The 20247-nt window shown below is 38.6% G+C and overlaps 1 protein-coding gene across 1 annotated transcript in view; it reads left to right on the forward strand.

Moving 5' to 3' along the window:
• Positions 1-164: 164 nt before the first annotated feature.
• HCFC2 (host cell factor C2) overlaps positions 165-20247 on the forward strand; it is a 41794-nt gene continuing 21711 nt past the window's right edge. Inside the window, exons 1-7 of the mRNA XM_008064124.1 lie at positions 165-202; positions 839-987; positions 2595-2755; positions 14120-14328; positions 16550-16634; positions 18093-18199; positions 18306-18494. Coding sequence (XP_008062315.1) covers positions 943-987; positions 2595-2755; positions 14120-14328; positions 16550-16634; positions 18093-18199; positions 18306-18494 — 796 coding nt within the window. The 5' untranslated portion in view covers positions 165-202; positions 839-942. The remainder of the gene's footprint in view (positions 203-838; positions 988-2594; positions 2756-14119; positions 14329-16549; positions 16635-18092; positions 18200-18305; positions 18495-20247) is intronic.

Consider the following 20247-nt stretch of genomic DNA (forward strand, 5'->3'; position numbering starts at 1 on the left):
GAGGGCTCTGCCTCCGAGCCCCTCCGCGGAGCAGAACGGAGATGGAAATGTCGTGTTTCCCACTTGCAGACGCTCCAGCTGTCACAAGAAGTCTCTTGGGAGGGTTGGGGGGATTGTAAGGCTAATGACGGAATGCTGGGTTTACTTCTTGACCAGTGACTTTTCTTTGGCCAAACTACTTGACCACAATGACCGTTGAAAGGTTAACAAAATAGCGGAGTCCGGGATTTCCCCCCCCCACCCTCTCCTCCTCCAGCGCCTTAGCAAATAAAGTTTAAAAGTTATTGACAACTTGGACTGTTGCAAAAAAACCCGGCTTTGGGCCAAATTAGACCTGGTTTGAATCTTGCTCTCCCAGTTGCGCTAAAGATACCAACCATTTTCAAGCCTCAGTTTTTTTCCGTTGTAAAATGGAGATGATGATATTCACCTGGCAGGGTTTTTGTAGGAATTAAATGATGTAGATCAGAGTTTTTCAACAGCAGCACTACTGACATTTTGGGCCAGATAATTCCTTATTGGAGGTGAAGGAGGCTGCCCTGTATTGCCCTGTACTTGTAAGATGTTTGACAGTATCCCTGGCCTCTGCCCACTAGATGCCAGTAACACCTGCCAGTACCCTGACCTCTACCCACTAGATGCCAGTAACACCTGGAGGCAGCTGTGACAACTAAAGCTGTCATCAAATATTGCCAAATGTTCCCCTGGGGGGGGAGGGACGGGACAAAATCATCCCCAGTTGAGAACCACTAATATAGATGACAGATGTAAAGTAAATACTGGTAGTATATGATACCCTGTTTGTTATAATTGGTTTTAATTTTATTTTGGCAACTAGTTACAAATCAGTGGTTCCTACCAGCTGTAAGAGGAGACATCCCTCCAGGCTGTGCTGCCCACGGATTTGTCTGTGATGGTACCAGAATATTAGTATTTGGGGGAATGGTTGAATATGGAAGATACAGCAATGAGTTATATGAATTACAAGTAAGTGTGTTTAACATTTATTCAGTCTGAGGCTTTAATGATGATATTGCTCCTAATTCTTCAAAAGATTGTAAAATAACATGGTTAAAATAATGACTGTCACATTTTGTAGCTTCAAAGAAAATGTTTCCACTTCACTAAAAAGCCAAAACTTTTTTTTTTTTTTTGAGTTGGAGTCTCACTCTGTCACCCAGACTGGAGTGTAGTGGCTGCTCCCGACTACACCGCAGCCTTGACCTGCTGGGCTCCGGCGATCCTTCCGCCTCAGCCTTCCAAGTAGCTGGAACTACAGGCACGTGCTACCACACCCGTCTAATTTTTTGATTTATTGTAGAGATAAAGTCTCACCAAATTATGTCAGTCTTTTCCCCAAGCCCAGTGCAACATTTGTAACATCAAGTTATCTATTACATAGCATCAGTTGTACGTGATAATATGTTTAGATTTTTGTGTCTTAGAACAGTCTTTCTTTAACTTTAGGCTGCAACAGAAAGCACTCGGAGGACTTGTGAAGACACAAGTCCTTCCCCAGAGTTTCTGAGTCAGTTTTGTCTGTAGTGAGGCTTGAGCATTGGCATTTCTACCAAGTTCCCAGGTGATGATGCTGTTTCCCACTGTTCAACCAGTCGTGGTGGCTCAGTCTGTAATCCCAGCACTTTGGGAGGCAGAGGCGAGAGGATTGCCTGAGCCCCGGGGGTTCAAGACCAGCCTGGGCAACTTGGTGAGACCTCATCTCTACAATAAATCACACTCAAAAAACTAGTCAGGCTTGGTGGTGTGCATCTGTAGTTCCAGCTACTTAGAAGGCTGAGGTGGAAAGGATCTCCTAAACCTAGCAGGTTGAGGCAGTGGTGGCCATGAGCATGCCACTGTACTCCAGCCTGGGTGAAAAGAGTGAGACTCCAACTCAAAAAAAAAAAAGGAAAAGAAAACTACTGTTCTAGTGTTATAGAAATTGTTACCTTCACACTAATCATTACTTTTTCTCATGGCAATATGTACAAAATATGTAACAGTTTCCTACAACTTTTCTAAATTTGACTCTCTTATTAAACTAGACTCAGAGCCCTAGTGGACTTTTCTTCCTGATCTGTGATCATGAGGGTATCAGCTAGTTGGCAGATGTGAATGAATTGTACCTATTTACAAGAACCTCATTTCAAAAATAGTTTCAGTGAAAGAAACTACCATGTCTAGAGAATAAGTTTTGGAATTTGATTTGTTAAATGAGCTTTATGTTTATTTAAAGGTTAAAATATTTAGCATTCATGGATTACCTAATTTCAGAAAGTAAGAATACATAAATTATATATAATTATATATAATGCTTAAGTTTTCGTTTAGAAAATACTGTAAAACTGTTCGTGTTTATTATTATAAGCTTGGTTTGCCATTGTGAAAATTTGTGAATATGAAAAAGTAATCTGAATTTCTGCTGGCACATATATTCTAATTCCAGAAGTTAGCTGCTTACTTGTCATTTGTCCCGAGTGCCTTATTAGAACCTTCTGATGGGATTTGGATTAAGATGTTTTGATATAATGCACTATTGACAATATAGGAATGCTTTCCTGATTTCATCTGAGTGTATTTGTTCTCTTTTTTAGGCAAGTCGTTGGTTATGGAAAAAAGTGAAACCCCATCCCCCTTCTTCTGGTTTACCTCCTTGTCCTCGACTTGGACATAGCTTCTCTTTATATGGTAACAAATGCTATTTGTTTGGTGGCCTGGCAAATGAGAGTGAAGATTCAAACAATAATGTTCCCAGGTATACTGACTCTCTTTCAAACTAAAGGCTTACTTTATGACTTAGGTTAGGCACATTTTTTTCCCCTATCTTAACCTTTTGCATTTAAACATAACAATGAACAAATTTATGTATGTTTGTGTCTTCATTAGTTACTGAACTATATCAGTTTTGAAAACAATAAAAGAAAAAGAAAAAAGAAACCAGTGTCCTTTCTTTTTTTTTTTTTTTGAGTTGGAAGCTGGAGTGCCGTAGCATGCTCACAGCCACTCCAGCATCAACCTGCTGAACTCAGGCGATCCTTCTGCCTCAGCCTTCCCAGTAGCTGGAACTACAGGTGCACGCCACCATGCCTGGCTAATTTTTTTTTTTTTTTTGGTTTATTGTAAAGATGAGGTCTCGTCAAGTTGCCCAGGCTGTTCTTGAACCTGTGGGCTCAGGCAGTCCATTTACCTTGGCCTCTCAAAGTGCTGGGATTACAGGCTTGAGCCACTGTGCCCAGCCAACAATGTCCTTTCTAATCAGAAATCATCTTATAAATTGATGTTAATATAACTGTTTGCATCGATATATTTGTATATATTGTGCCATAATGTGTTTTAGCTAAGTCATAAATGACAGTTAAAGGTAATAGATGGTTGTTTTGAAAATAGGTTTCTCTGGGAATTTGGTGGCAAAAATCTGATTATAAACTGAAGGATATCATTTCCATATTTCATACAAGAAGCTGTAGAGTGGTTCACACTAGCAAATACTCAATTTTTTTATTCTTCCAAACAGACTCAACTCTCTACCTCTTTTCATATAGTGTTTTGTTTTTGTTTTGTTTTATTTTGTTTTAAGTTCCAAAAAACCTTTACAAAACAGCCAGTAGACAGATTGGTCCACAGGGTGTAGTTTACTGACTGTAGATAATGGCAAAATCTACATTGTTGACCCCTATTATGTATAATGTTATTTTTGTCTGCAGAGGACTCCTCTTTCCTTTAGGGAATTGTCCTGTTCTGGGTAGTTCTTTTTTTTTTAGTCTTATTGTATATGTTTAAAATGTATAACATGATAGTATAAGTACATATATATAGTAAAATGGTTACTATAATAGTAAGATAGTCATCATTTCATGTGGATATCCATTTTTCCCCCACTGTGACATGAGTAGCCATAGTCTACTCATTTAGCAAAAATCCTGAATACAGTACACTATTATTAGCTATAGTTCTCATATTGCATGTCAGATCTTTCCATTTGTTTCCATAACATATTTGCGACTTTGTATCCTTTGACCCACTTTTCCCCATTTCCCCCTCACTCGGACCTCAGTAACCACTGTTTTATTCTCTGTTTCTGTATAGGACCTTTTATTTTTCAAAAAGATTCCACATGTAAGTGAGCTCATGCAATACTTTTCTTTCTGGTCTGGCTTATTTAACTTAGCATAATACCTGCCAAGTCCATCCATGCTGTGGCAAGTGGCAAGATCTCATTTTAAGGCTGGATAATATTCATACAGTGTTTTGATCACACCATCATTATAGTACTTAGGCTTTGGAGATTTAGAGTCCAAAGGGCTATTTTCTGATTCAAGGCTAACCATGTGTGCCCTTTAGAGCAAGTTATCTAAGCTTGTTTCCTTCACTGTGCAGTGGGAGTGATTAAATACCTATCCTGCAGTATCATTGTGATAACTAAGATAATGTGTGTAATTTTCAAAGCACCTTCAAGTTTTTGTAGCATAAAGTATAGTAGATGTTATCACCATTATAATGTCTTTTTACCTACATTAGATTGATGGTAGGGTCTTAGCTTTCCCCCCCCCCCAACCTTTAAAAAATAACAGATATCCCAACCTATCCCACCACATTAATCCACATACTTTTAGCATATGGCTTTTTTCATTTGACATGTTTTAAAATAACACTTGTAAAAATTCAAGAAATTACAAAGTATACAATGTTTTTACAACATAACTGTCTCCCAACACAGGCAAATATACATAATTCAATTTGATGTGCATCTTTTGGGACCTTTTTCATGTATCACATTGTATTAGTCAGTTTTTGGTAGGTTATTGTATATAAGTGGGCAAGCTTCTCAAGATTATACTGCTTGAGAGACCAAGTAGCTTTTTAAAGCTTCTGGTTAAAGTTAGCACATTCATTTCTGGTCATACACCATTGGTTAAAGCAAGCCAAATGGCCATGACCAGAGTCAGTGGTCTGGGGATATAAAATCTGCTCACTGGGAGAAAAGAGCTGGAAACATTAATCCTGTCCTCCACACAAAATGTATCTATTTCCTTTTATGTAAGTGAAATCTCTATCTCTCTTTCTTACCAAACTTGGGTGTTTGCTTGTTTTTTCTGTTCACTGTGGGTTTTTTTGTTTGTTTGTTTCTACTTAACAATATATCTTTCCATAGTAGTATAGATTACCCTTATATTTTTTTAATGCTGAAAAATAGTTCGAGTTGTGTAACTTATTTAGCCATTCTCCTGCTGGTAGACATTTAAATATTTCCATGTTTTCTGCTATTGCCGACTTTGTACATGTGTAAATTTTTTTTTTTTTTTTTTGAGTTGGAGTCTTACTCTGTCGCCCAGACTGGAGGGCAGTGGCCGCTCCCGGCCACCGCAGCCTCGACCTGCTGAGCTCCAGCGATCCTTCCACCTCAGCCTTCCAAGTAGCTGGAACTACAGGCGGGCGCTACCACGCCCGGCTAATTTTTTATTTATTGTAGAGATGAGGTCTCGCCAAGTTGCCCAGGCAGGTCTCGAACCCACGGGCTTGGGCAATCCACTCACCTCAGCCTCCCAAAGCACGGGATTACAGGCTGAGCCACCAAGCCCGGCCTGTAAATATTTTTTTAGGATCAATACCTGTAAGTGGAATTGGGGAGGTGAAAGGGTGTTTATGGTTTTTTTTAATTTTTTTAAATTTTTTATTTTTTGAGTTGGAGTCTCACTCTGTCGCCCAGACTGGAGTGCAGTGGCCGCTCCCGGCCACCGCAGCCTCGACCTGCTGGGCTCCGGCGATGCTTCCGCCTCAGCCTTGCTTGTAGACGGAATTACAGGCATGCGCTACCACGCCTGGCTGATTTTTTGATTTATTATAGAGATGAGGTCTCGCCAAGTTGCACAGGCGGATCACGAGCCCGCCGGCTCAGGCAATCCACTCACCTCAGCTGGTGTTTATGTTTAAAAGTTTGTTAGGTATTCCTGAATCAACCTCCAATTTATGGGCCAATTTATGCTCCCAGTGACAATGTATAAGAGTGCTTGCACTCTTGGCAATACTGAATTATCTTACTCTGCTTAATTTTTGCCAAATTGATAGGTGAAATGATTTATTTGCTGATAGGTGAAATATTTATCATGGATTTATTTTAATTTTTATAAACTGAAAATGAGCTTGATTCACTATGTTTATTGGACATTTGCAGTCCCCTTTCTGAAATTGCCTGTTTATATCCTTGTTCATTTTTCTTTAAAAAAAAAAATTGAAGACATTATAAACCATAAAATTCCTTTTCATATGTACAGTTCCATGAGTTTTAGTAACTTTACGTTGTTGTGAACTCATCAACACAATCCAGCTTTAGAACATTTCTCTCACTCCAAAAAGAAACGTTTTGTCTTTTCTCATCCTGATACCCAGGCAACCACTAGTCTACTTTCTCCAAAGACTAGCCTTTTTTTGAACATGTCATGTGAATGTAATCGGTGTCTGGCTTCTTTCACTTAGTATAATGTTTCTGAGGTTCATCCATGTTGTGGTATGTAGAAAAAACTTCTTCTTTTCTATTGCTGAAAATATCCTTTGTATAGATATACACATTTTGCTTATCCATTCATCAATTGGACATTTGCAGTCCCCTTTCTGACATTGCCTGTTTATATCCTTGTTCATTTTTCTTTTTTTAAAATGGTATTTGAATTATATCTAGTTTTTTCCCTTTATGAATAATGTTGCTATGAAAATTTGCATACAAGTCTTTGGACATGTTTTCATTTCTCTTGATTGGCTAGTTAGCAGTGGGATTGCTTGGTCATATAGTAAATTTATGTTAATTTCTTAAGAAGGTACCAAAAAAAGCTACTGTTTTCCAAAGTGACTGCACCATTTTACATCTCCACCCACAATGTTTTACTTTCTCCAGATCTTGGCTAATACTTGTCTATCTTTTTTTATTGTAGCCAACCCTAGTGGCTATGAAGTGGTATTTCTTTGTGGTTAGTTCCTTAATGAACAATAGCATCTTTTCTTTCCTTTTTCTTTTTTTTTTTAGTTGGAGTCTCACTCCATTGCCCAGGCTAGGGTGCAGTGGCACTCTCACAGCCACCCCAGTGTCATCCTGCTGGGCTCAGGCGATCCTTCCGCCTCAGCCTTCCAAATAGCTGGAACTACAGGCACATGCTACAATGCCCAGCTTATTTTTGATTTATTGTAGAGATGAAGAAATGAGGTCTCGCCAAGCTGCCTGGGCTGGTCTCGAACCCGTGGGCTCAGGCAATCCACACTCACCTCGGCATCCCATAGTGCTGGGATTATAGGCTGAACCAACAAGACCTGCCCATTAGCATCTTTTCATGTGCTTTTTAGTGTTCATGTATCTTTGGTGAAATTTACCTTCAAATCTTGTGTCCCTTTTTAAGTTGTGTGTTTTCTTATTATTGGGTTGTTGTAACAATTCTTTATATATTCTGGGTATAAGTGTACTTTGTTTGATTTATTTATTTTATTTTATTTTATTTTCACTCTGTCACCCAGGCTGGACTGCAGTGCAGTGTCATGATTACAGCTCACTGCAGCCTTGACCTCCTGGGCCTAGGCGATCCTTCTGCCTCAGCCTTCCAAGTACGTGGGACTGCTGGCGTGTGCCGCCACGCCTAGGTTGTTTTATTTTTTTAAATCAGAAATGTGACTTACAGGTATTTTCTTTCAGTTTGTGGCTTGTCTTTTTATTTTCTTAATGTTATCTTTTGAAGTGGAAAAAAATTTTCAGTTTTGTTAAGTATAATTTATCAGTTTTTTCTTTTATGGATCATGCTTTGAGTGCTTACTTAAGAACTTTTTGCCGGCTGGGTCGGGAGGGTTGCTTGAGCCCAGGAGTTTGATACTAGCCTGCACAGCATAGCCAGACTTTGTCTCTACAGAAAAATTAAAAAATTAGTATATAGGTGTGGTGGCACATGCTACTCTGGGGGCTAATGTGAAAGAATCACCTGAGCCCAGGAGGTCGAAGCTGCGTTGAGCAGTGATTGTGCCACTAACTCAAGCTTATGAAACGATTTTCCCCTGTTTTCTTCTAAAATTTTTATAGTTTTAGTGCTTCTAGTTTTATATATGGTTCATTTTGAATGAATTTGTGTGTATTTGTGTGTTTTTGTGTATGTGGTAAAGAAGTGTCTAAATCCATCTTTTTACATGTGGACATCCAAATGTCCCAACACTATTGATTGAAAAGACCATCCTTTTCTCATTGAATTGTATTGGCGTCCTTGTTGAAAATCAACAGGCTGTAAATTTAAAGGTTTATTTCTGAGCTCTCAATTCTATAAGTCTGTCTTCATGCCAGTACTTCCACTGTCTTGATAACTGTAGCTTTGTACGTAGTAAGCTATGTAGTAAAAAAATCAGAAGGTATAAGTTTTCAAATTTTATTAATCTTTTTTGCAAGTGTTATGGCTATGCATTTCTATCTAGATATTAGAATCAGCTTGCCGAGTTCTACAGAAAGACCTGCTAGGATTTTGATAGTGATTTCACTGATTGTATGTCAGTTTGGGGAAAATTGCCATCTTAATAATTTTTAGTTTTCCAATCCATGAACACATGAACATGGAATGTCTCTCCATTTATTTAGGTCTTTTAAATTTCTCTCAGCGATGTTTTGCGGTTTTCAGTGTATAAATCTTGCTCATTCTTATTTTGTTAAATTTATTCCTAAGTTTTTTATTCTTTTTTATGACTGTGAATGGATTTGGTTTCTTAAATTTATTTTTTAATTGTTCATTGCTAGTATATAGAAATACAGGTTTTGTGTATTTATCTTGTACCCTGTGACCTTGCTGAATTCATTTATTATTGCTAATCATACTTAAATGGATTTCAGTTTTTCTTGTTACTATTGATACTTAGGAGTGCTAGATAATTAGATTTTTTTTCATGCTCCAAATATTTTTTCTAAATCTTCACTTTGCCTTCTTTTTTTTTTTTTTTTTTTTTTTTTAAGGGTTTTCATTTTTGTTTCCTCAGGCTTGATTATATTTTCTTCTGTGACTCTCTGGCTTTGTATCTTGCTTAGAAATATTTCCTACAAAATTATAAAAAATAATTTTTCTATATTTTCTTCTAGCACATTCAAAGTTTTTTTTTTAATGTTTAGAACATTGATACATTTGGGATAGACTTTAGTGACCAGTGTGAGGCTTTTTACTTCATCTCCTAATGGATTTCCAGTTCTCCCAATACCATTTATTAAATAAGCTATTTTTTTCTTTTGATTTGAAGTTTTATCACTATCACATCTTAATTTTTGTGCAAGTAGACGTTTTTCTAGACTTTTTAGACCAGGGATTGCCAGCTATACCCTGTGAGCCAAATTTGGCCTGCTGCCCATTTTTGTTAATAACATTTTATTGGAGCACTGACATGCCTGTTCATCTTCACGTTGTGTCTGGCAGCTTTTGTGTTAAAACAGCAGAGTTGAGTAGTTGCAACAGACTTTATGGCCCACAAAGTCTAAAATATTTACTGTCTGGTCCTTTACAGGAAATGTTTGTTGACTCCTGCTCTAGACTGTTCTGTTTCGTTAATTTATATACCTTTCTATGACTAATTGTGACATTTGCCGTAGGTTTTTGGTGTTTGACTGATGATTTTAAGAAAATGTCCTTAAGTTTCTAGCTTACCAGTTAGTTTCTTTTCTTTCTTTCTGTTTTTTTTTTAAGTTGGAGTCTCACTCTGTCACCCAGGCTGGAGTGCAATGGCATGCTCACGGCCACCACAGCCTTGACCTGCTGGGCTCAGGCCGTCCTTCTGCTCCAGCCTTCTAAGTAGCTAAAACTACAGACGTGAGCCACCATGCCCGGCGAATTTTTTTATTTATTGTAGAGATGACGTCTCGCCAAGTTGCCCAGATTGGTCTCGAACCCGTGGGCTCAGGCAATCCTCTTACCTTGGCCTCCCAAAGTGCTAGGATTATAGGTGTGAGCCACCACGCCTGGCCCTTTTCTCTCTTCTTAACCAAAAAACAAATGTAGAGGTATTAATAGTTTAAATTTATTTTGTATCTGGAGACAAGCAGATACTTTTTATCTCTTTAATTAAACAAGCAGATACTTTTTATCTCTTTAATTAAACTATAAAGTTTGTTAATTATATTATTAGGTTTTGAAATGTGAATGACCTTTTTATTCCCAGTTAATCACATTTTATTGTATCAAAGAATTATTTTCATACTTGGTTGAATTCACATTTATTTATAATACCTATATTCATTAGTGATTTATGGCCTTGAACAAGAGTGGGATACTATTCTAATCTGATTGAATTATCAGGATTATGTAAACCTAGGAACATAATCAAGGCTATGTTCTGGGGTTGTAGGAAGCTCTCCATCTTTTATATGCTTAAACTACACAAATTCTTGAATACTTAGTAGACATTTTCTTTTTTTTTTTTTTTTTTTGAGTTAGAGTCTCACTCTGTCGCCCCAGCCTCGACCTGCTGGGTTCCAGCGATCCTTCCGCCTCAGCCTTCCAAGTAGCCAGAACTACCAACACGCGCTACCATGCCCGGCTAATTTTTTATTTTTATTGTAGAGACGAGGTCTCACCAAGTTGCCTGGGTGGATCTCGAACCCGCGGGCTCTGGCAGTCCACTCACCTCGGCCTCCCAAAGTGCTGGGATTACAGGCTGAGCCACCAAGCCCGGCTAACGTTTTCTATAGCAATCTGGGATTGGCATATGTTAGAAATGGTCTTTGTTTGCCTTTTCCATTTCTTTTACAGTTATTGATCTATTTAGGTTTTTTCCTTTTTGTAATTTTTTTGGTAATTTGTATTTTTCTTGAAAAATCATCAATTTATTTAGATTTTTACATTTATTAAGGAAAGTTATAAGACTGCTAGGCATGTTGATGTCTCCTGTTGTCCCAGCTAGGGAGGCTGAAGCAGGAGGATTGCTTGAGACGAGAAGTTCAAATCCAGCCTGGACAATACAGTGAGACTCTATCTCTTTAAAAATATATTAATGAATTTAAAATTTTAAGAAATTTTAACCCAGTTTATTTATATTTTTAAAACCTCTATATCTGTTGTTATATCTCTTCTTCTCATTCCTAAATGTTTGTGTTGCTTTTTGTTTTTTTTAAATTAGATTTGCTAGTGGTTTATTATTCTATTAGTGTTTTCAAATAACCATTTGTTAATTTTATTGATTATTTTTCTTTTTAGTTTATTTTCTTAGGCTCCATTTCTTTAATTTTTTCCCTTTTTCTATTTCTTTCTTTCTTTTTTGGGGGGGGTTGGAGTCTCACTCTGTCGCCCAGGCTGGAGTGCAGTGGCACACTCAAGGCCACCCCAGCATTGACCTGATGGATTCCGGTGATCCTTCTGCCTCAGCCTTCCAAGTAGCCAGAACTACAGGCACACTACCATGCCTGGCTAATTTTTATTTATTTATCGTAGAGATGAGGTCTCACCAAGTTGCCCAGGCTGGTCTCAAACCCTCGGGCTCAGGCAATCCACTCACTTCAGCCTCCCAAAGTGCTGGGATTACAGGCTGAGCCACCAAGCCCAGCCTTATTTCTTTTAAACTTCCAATGGGTTGAATACTTTTTCTTGCCTTTTCTAACTTTTAATAATTTGAATGCTTATTATGTTTATTTATTTTCAGTTTTACTGCCTAATAAATTTTTTCACATTGTCCTCTGGTCATGGCTTTGGCTATATTCCATAGGTTTTGGTATATAGTGCTTTTATTGTCATTTGTTTCTATTTTCTCTTTAATCTAAAAGTAATTTGGTACAATTTTTTAAAAAGTTTCCAAGTAGAAGTTTTTGTTATTGTTGGTAATATCTAGTTTTATCATATTGTGGTCAGAAAATGGTTCATGGAGGTTATTTTTGTGTCTATTTCACAGTTAATTTTTGTGATTATTCCATAGATTATGACTGTGTGTCCTTGCTTGTGTGGGGTACAAAGTTCTTTATCTAATAAATCAATTTTTTAAATTATTAATTGTTTTTTAGAGATGGGATCTCACTATGTTGCCCAGGCTGGACTTGAACTCCTGGGCTCAAGTGATCCTCCCACTTCAGCTTCCTGAGTAGCTAAAATTATAAGCACATGCCACCACACCTGGCTAATTAAATTTTTTTTTTGTACATACGAGGTCTCACTATGTCTCCCAGGCTTGGCTCAAACTTCTGACCTTAAATAATTCTCCTGCCTTGGCTTCCTAAAGTGCTGGGATTATAGGCATAAGCCACTAAGCCTAGCTTTAAACCATCTTATTAATTGCTTTCTACAAACTTTACTTTACTTATTTTTCCCTTTCTTTAGTTTTTCTTGATTTATTGTTTTTTTATGACTGTTTCTTTCCTTCTAGTGGTAAGTTATACGTGCTGATTTTGTGCTTTCCTTAGTTGCTTGGAAATTAACACACACATCTAAACTGAAAAAATAAATGACAATAAATAACTATCTTTACCTTTAGCATTATTTTTCTTACCTCTTTTTCCTATATTTTCTGTATATACTATATGTATATACAAAATATATATATATACACACACACACACTTCTTTTGGTTTTCTTTTTCTTTTTCTTTTTTTTTTTGAGTTGGCGTCTTACTCTGTTGCTCAGGCTGGAGTGCAGTAGCACAGTCATGGCTATCACAGCCTCACCCTGCTGGGCTCAGGGGATCCTTCTGCCTCAGCCTTCCATGTAGCTGAAACTACAGGCATGTAACACCACGCCTAGCTAATTTTATTGATTTACTATAGAGATGAAGTCTTGCCAAGTTGCCCAGGCTGGACTTGAGCCCTTAGCTCAGACAATCCTTCTCCTGGGCTCAGACAGTTCTCTCTCCTGCATCTGCCAAAGTGCTGGGATGAGCCATTGCGCCCAGTCAATTTTCTGTATATTTTTGAATCTTATTCCAGGTTAGCATAATAATATTAAGAAACTTGGCTTCTTAGTAAGTCTTTCTTAGTGATTATTTAGATCTCACATCCACAATTATGTACATCAACTTAAACTTAGTCATAAATGATGGTTTCTTTGTACTACCATTTCTCTTATCCAGTGTATTCTTTCTTGGATTTCTTTTTCTTTTTCCTAGATGACATCCTGGAAGTATTTTTTCCCAGGACAATTATGTAGCTAAACTTTGAAGTTTTATATATCTTAAATTGTTTTAGTTTTGTCCTCATAATTTAGTAATAATTTGGTAGGAAATAGATTTTTACAAAAGCTACTTTACAGAAAACATTCATGTCACATATCAGAAATTGGATGCCACTTCCTAAAGTAAGAAAGCTATGACATTATCATTAATTTTTTTTAAGTTGCAAAGCAACATTTATAGTATGTCTCATTTACCAATACGTGGATATCCATAGAGAGAGGTGGCTTAAAAATACTGTCAATAGTGATTGTTCTGATTATCTAGTGCCAGTTAATAAACTGCCCTCAAATTTACTTATGGAGAATAATAACCATTTTATTACATTCATGGATTCTGTGGGTCAGGAATTCAGACAGGACACAGCAGAGATGACTAGGCCCTCAGATGAGAAAGCCTGAAGTGTTACTCCCATGTCCAGTGTCTCAACTGAGATGACTGAAGGACAGACTCTACTGGTCCTGTCCCCATGTGCCTACATATGGCCTCTCTAGGTGGTGGGTCAGGATTACAAGAGGGAGTGCTCTAGTAAAGCCATGCTGGCCTTCTCTAACTCAGCCTCAGAAGTCACATAGGGTCATCTCACTGTACCCTATTAGTTGAAGCAGTCACAGATAAGTGCAGAATCAAGGGAGGGGACAGAGACCTGACCTCCTGATGGGAAGAGTGTTAGAGCATTTGCAGCTGTGTCTTAAAACCAGCACAGTCGTCATTGATAAGCTTGTTGCCCTAAGATGACAGGGCACAGTTTAAATCTCTTCTGTTCCTTATGTAGTCCCAGCAGAGTACCTGGTGCAGAGTAGTGTTTGATAAATGAGTGCTGAATGAGTGAGGTCTGGGCTTTCTGTTCTTTTTATACCTTTCTGTTTTATAGGGATTGTTCACAGCAAGTACATATTATCTTGTTACATAGAAACAAAATGCAAATAAAGGTTATATATTATCTGAATGTCTTAATTTCTTTCGTGATATCTAGATATTTAAATGATTTCTATGAGTTGGAGCTACAGCATGGTTCTGGTGTTGTGGGTTGGAGCATTCCAGTGACTAAAGGTATTGTGCCTTCTCCAAGAGAATCCCACACAGCTGTTATATATTGCAAAAAGGATTCTGGAAGTCCTAAAATGTATGTTTTTGGCGGAATGTGTGGTGCTCGCCTGGATGACCTATGGCAACTTGACCTAGGTAAGCTTAACTTGATTCACACTCAGGCATTGGTTATAACTAGTAGGGCAAATTAAAAAGTGCTTTGAAAAAAATTTTTTTTTTGAGTGGGAGTCTTACTCTGTCACCCAGGCTGGAGTGCAGTGTGACACTCACGGTCCCCGCAGTCTCAATCTCCTGGGCTCAGATGATCCTTCCACCTCAGCCTTACAAGATCTGGAACTACAGGCGGACGCCACCACACCTGACTTTTTTTTTTTTTAATTATAGAGATGAGGTCTCACCAAGTTGCCCAAGCTCAGGTAATCCTCTCACCTTCGCCTCCGAAAGTGCTGGGATTATAGGTGTGAGCCACCACACCCAGTTGGAAAGTATTTTTGTACAGTATTTATTGAGTTATACTTAGATTTAAGTATCAACTGAGATGTGATATGAATGGTTGCTGCTCAGTCAGGTTGAACAAATGAATCTTTGATTTATGATAGTAACTCTCCTGTGCTTCCTCTAAGTAGGATTACCATATGTCCTGATTTGCCTGAGAGAGTCCTGCTTCATGCTAAGTGTCCTGAGTTATTGTTAATAACCCCCTTTTATGCTGAAAAATGTCCTGTTGGGGTTGCTAACTTCATATGGTTACCCTATCTGTAGGAAATGCAGTATTAGCAGTGCTATTGCTGGTCAGTAAAAAACCCTTAGATAGTTCTTTCTAAACGGATGCTAGGAATAAATGATTGGAGGGTAGTATGTTTCTTATCTTTCACTATCTTCTACACAATGTGCTCTTATTTAAAATATAAAAATCTCTAATACTGTCCCTCGTTCAAAATTGGTTGCATCCTAAGCACACCTCTCTATTACAAATACAGTCATCCCTCAGTATCTGTGGAGAACTGGTTCCAGGACCAAAATCCATGGATGCTGAAGTCCTGGTATAAAATTATGTAAGACCAGGTGTGGTGGCTCATGCCTGTAATCCCAGCATTTTGGGAGGCTGAGGTGGGAGGATAGTTTTGAATCCAGGAGTTTGAAAGGAGCCTGGGCAACATAGTGAGACTCTGTATCTACAAAAAATTATCCAGCTGTGGTGACATGTGCTATTCAGCTATTCAGGAGACTGAGGCGGAAGGACTGCCTGAGCCCAGGAAGTCAGGGCTGTGGTGAGCCGTGATTGTGCCACTGTACTCCAGCCTGTGTGGCAGAGTGAGATCCTGACTCAATAAAAATATATATATATTTGTATATAACCTATGTGCATCCTCCACTGTACTTTAAATCAGAATCCCCAGTCTCCAGGCTGCGGACCTGTTAGGAACCCAGCCACACAGCAGGAGGTGAGCAGCTGGTTAGAGGAGCTCTCTCTCCATTTGATCACCAGGGGCATTAGATTCTCATAGGAGTCCAAACCCTATTGTGAACTGCACGTGCGAGGGATCTAGGTTGTGCGCTCCTTATGAGACTCTAAGCTGGTGCCTGATGCCAAAAAGATGGGAACCGCTACTTTAAATCATCTCTAGATTGCTTCTTGGCCTTTTGGCTAAGATCAAGTGTAAATCTTTTCTAGATTACTGGTAAAACCTATTAAATGTAAATACTTTGTAAATGGTTATATTTTATTGTTTAGGGAATAATGACAAGAAAAACAGCCTATGCATGTTCAGTACAGACACATTTTTTTTCTGAGCATTTTCAATTTGTAGTTTATTGAATCTGCAGATGCGGAACCCACAGATATGGAGTGCTAACTGTACTAACTAACATTCAGGTGTAAATTTCTTTTTCTTTTTGAGTTGAAGTCTCACTCTGTCACCCAGACTGGAGTGCAGTGGCCGCGCCTAGCCACCGCAGCCTCGACCTGCTGGGCTCCAGCGGTCCTTCTGCCTCAGCCTTCCAAGTAGCTGGAACTACAGGCGTGCGCTATTATACCTGACTAATTTTTTATTTTATTGTAGAGATGAGGTCTCGCCAAGATGCACAGGCATGTCTCGAACCCGTGGGCTCAGGCAGTCCACTCACCTCAGCCTCCCAAAGCGCAGGATTACAGGCTGAGCCACCAAGCCCAGCTTCAAGTGTAAATTTCTGGTTAGCAAGTTATGTCACCTGGAAATGTTAATTTTAAGATGAAGTTCAAATAAAATATTTTTGTTTCATTTTAATAAGTCCTTGTTTTATTTTCTAAAAATTATGCAAATTGAGGTAACTCGCTGTTGTTAGATCAAATTGCTAATATTATTTTTACTTTTAGAAACTATGTCATGGTCAAAACCAGAAACTAAAGGGACAGTGCCACTTCCGCGAAGCCTCCACACAGCCAGTGTTATAGGAAACAAGTATGGTATTTTTTTTGTATCTTGCTTTTGCTTTTCTAAAAAGACATCTTAAGAAGGTTGTGCACAAAGAAAAGTGATGCTATTTATTGAAAATAGATTATTAAGAGTAATAAAGTTTATGCTCACTAAAGCTACAGTAACTTACCTACAGAAGCTAAAATACTTAATGCGCCTTTTTCTTGTCACGCTGTCTCTTGTATTCTTTTCATTCTTCACGGTGCCTTGCACAGGGCAGGCGTTACATAAGTGTAAGACAGGATGTTATGAAACTGATTTGTTGTCTCTCAACAGATCGGGTGTACGCCACTCACGGCTACTCTGTGTATTTTTGGTAGTGCTTGATTTGTACTCGGGCACATACTCTTAATGATTATGCTTTAGATGGCACCTCAGAGTTATGGTTAGAATAGACTCTGTGACCAGATTGCCTGAATTCAAGTTTCAGCTTTGGTACTTGTTCTGTATGGCCTGGGGCAAGGAAATTTAATCCGTTTTTACCTCCGTTTTCTCAAGTTTACAATGGGGATTAAGGTAAAACCTACTTTACTATAGGGGCTATAATGAAGACTAATGGATTAATACATATAAAAATGCTTAGAACAGTTCCTGGTACACACAGGGCACTCCATAAGCGTTAGCTGTTACTGCTATCAACAAGTTGCCTTATTTGTGCAACACTGTGCCACGATTGGGAGGACTGTCTAAGTAGAATTTAAGGAAGTGTTTGCTCGTGTTGGGATTTTACCTTAAATGTACTGTTTCAGGAGACTACTCTTGTAATTTAGAACCTCACTAGTTCTTTTTTTAAAATAGCCTCAAAACCAAACAGAACAGTCTTTTACATTTAAACCAAATTGTGTAACGCTTTTTTTTTTTTAAGCAGCAAAACCCCTTTATAAAATGAAATATTCTTTGGAACCCGAGTATATAAAATAGATTTAAAACCAGAGCTTGGTTGGCATGATGTTGTGTGGGCCCTACTCTCTGGTGAGCCTTTCCCTTCCAGCGGCCCTTAGGCTCGTCTCAAGCACTGAGGAACACACTTGAAGGGCTTTTTGGTTATGGCAGTGACCGAAGTCACGTGGAAGTTAATCCTCTTTGCATACACTTCTCAATTTGGCTTTGGATGTCATAAGTCATTTGATTATCTATTATCTTTACTTATCACTGAAGTACTCTTGGTATAGTATAGACAATATTGATTTTCAAATGGATTATAATTGAAATATTTCTCACTTTAAATAACTTCCTGGAAAAAAAATACTTTTGCTTCTGTATTGCTTCATAAGTTTGTAAACTCTCAAAAGGAGACCACTTTATTCATCTTCTTATTCCCAATTTCTTGACAGTGATAAGTGAATGAATAGTTCTGAGGTTTTAAGCCAACAAAGTACTTTCTTAGCATTTCAAATCCAAAAAGTAAAATTAAATCAACTACTTTGTGTTGCTGTTGTTTAGGATGTACATTTTTGGTGGATGGGTTCCACATAAGGGGGAGAACATTGAGACTTCATCTCATGATTGTGAATGGAGATGTACCAGTTCATTTTCTTACCTGAATCTGGGTAAGTCTTTTAAGAGTTCCTCACTGAAATAAAATATATTAGTAAAAGAAATTGTGTTATTTTGTTGCTTAAGAGCAATAGGTTAGTCATGGATGTTTATTTTTAGATACAGCAGAGTGGACCACCCTAGTATCAGATTCTCAGGAAGATAAAAAAAATTCAAGACCAAGACCAAGAGCTGGACACTGTGCTGTTGCAATTGGCACAAGATTGTATTTTTGGAGTGGAAGAGATGGTTACAAAAAAGCACTGAATAGTCAAGTTTGCTGCAAGGATCTTTGGTATCTTGATACTGGTAGGTAAGAGTATTTAACAAATAAAAATTTCCCTTTAGGTAAATACTCAAATAATGTATGTCTTTTGAGACTTATATAAACATTACTGCTTCTCTTTCCCATAATTAAAAATGAATGGGGGCCGGGCTTGGTGGCTCAGCCTGTAATCCCAGCACTCTGGGAAGCCGAGGCAAGTAGATTGCTTGGGCCCACGGGTTCAAGACCAGCCCAGGCACCTTGACGAGACCTCATCTCTACAATAAATTTTTTTAAAAATCAGCCACATGTGGTAGCATGTGCCTGTAGTTTTTGGCTACTTGGAAGGCTGAGGCCGAAGGATCCCCGGAGCCCAGCAGGTTGACACTGGGGTGGCCGTGAGTATGCCACTGCACTCCAGCCTGGGTGATGGAGTGAGACCCTGACTCAAAAAAAAAAAAAAAAAAAAAAAGGGAAAAATAATTTATATAGATACTCTCCACTCCAGAGGTGTATGTTAATTCCTCCTTCCTTTAAGCTTGAGAAGCTCCCTTCCAAAGAATAGAGTATAGAATAGGAAAATTGGTAGCTATACAGTAGAGAAACCTGGCAAGCAACACGTTAATCAGGTGATAAATGTTAGTATCACTAATGATAGTCATGTTAATATGTGATAAGAAGATACTTTGGCCAGTACAGTGGCTCACGCCTGTAATACTTTGAGAGACCAAGGAGGGAGGATCACTTGAGGCTAAAAGTTTGAGACCAGACTGGGCAACATAGCAGCACCCTGTCTCTAAAAAATATTTAAAATTAGCTGGGTGTGCTGTCATGTGCCTACAGTCCCAGCTACTCAAGAGGCTGAGGTAGCAGGATCAATTGAGCCCAGGAGATACAAACTGCTGCACTCCAGTCTGGGCAGCAGAGCAGCCCTATCTCTAAAAAATAAAAAAACTCATAACTCCAGTCAAGCAATGAGAAAATATCAGACACACCCTAGTTGAGGGACATTCGAGATATCCTACAGAATATGTGAGCAGTACTCTTCAAAGGTTTCAAAGTGATGAAAAACAAGGAGAGACTAAGAAATAATCACAAATTGGAGGAGACTAAGGAGATGTGGTGACTAAATGCAGTATCCTATTCTGGATTGAATTATGAGACCAAAAGGGCATTAATTGAAAACTGATGAAATCTGAGTAGTCGGTGGGTTCGTTAACAGGGTCACACCAATGGTAATTTCTTCATTTTTACAAATGTGTGATATTAGGGAAACTGGTGTCATAGGGTATGGTAACACTGTTCTGCCTTTGCAACTTTTCTGCAAATCTAAAATTATTTTAAAATAAAGTTTAAAAACATACTAGAGCACTCAAAAAAAATTCTTTTTTTTTTTTGAGTTGGAGTCTCACTCTGTCGCCCAGACTGGAATGCAGTGGCTGCTTCTGGCCACTGCAGCCTCAACCTGCTGGGCTCTGGTGATCCTTCCGCCTCAGCCTTCTGAGTAGCCGGAATTACAAGTACCCGCTACCACACCCGGCTGATTTTTTGATTTATTGTGGAGATGAGGTCTCGCCAGGTTGCCCAGGTGGGTCTCGATCCCAGGCGGGCTCAGGCAATCCACTCACCTCAGCCTCCCAAAGCGCGGGATTACAGGCTGAGCCGCCGAGCCAGCTCAAAATTTTTTAAATGTGGAATTCACATCCATTTTCAGTAAATGTTGATTGATTGCCAGCTGTGCAGCAGGAATTGTTCTCATTGCTGAGAACACAGCAATGAACAGAGCTGGTAATGCCC

The sequence above is a fragment of the Carlito syrichta genome, unplaced genomic scaffold (assembly GCF_000164805.1).
Source record: "Carlito syrichta isolate Samal-C Ts95f unplaced genomic scaffold, Tarsius_syrichta-2.0.1 Scaffold307204, whole genome shotgun sequence".
In the NCBI taxonomy this organism is placed as follows: Eukaryota; Metazoa; Chordata; class Mammalia; order Primates; family Tarsiidae; genus Carlito; species Carlito syrichta.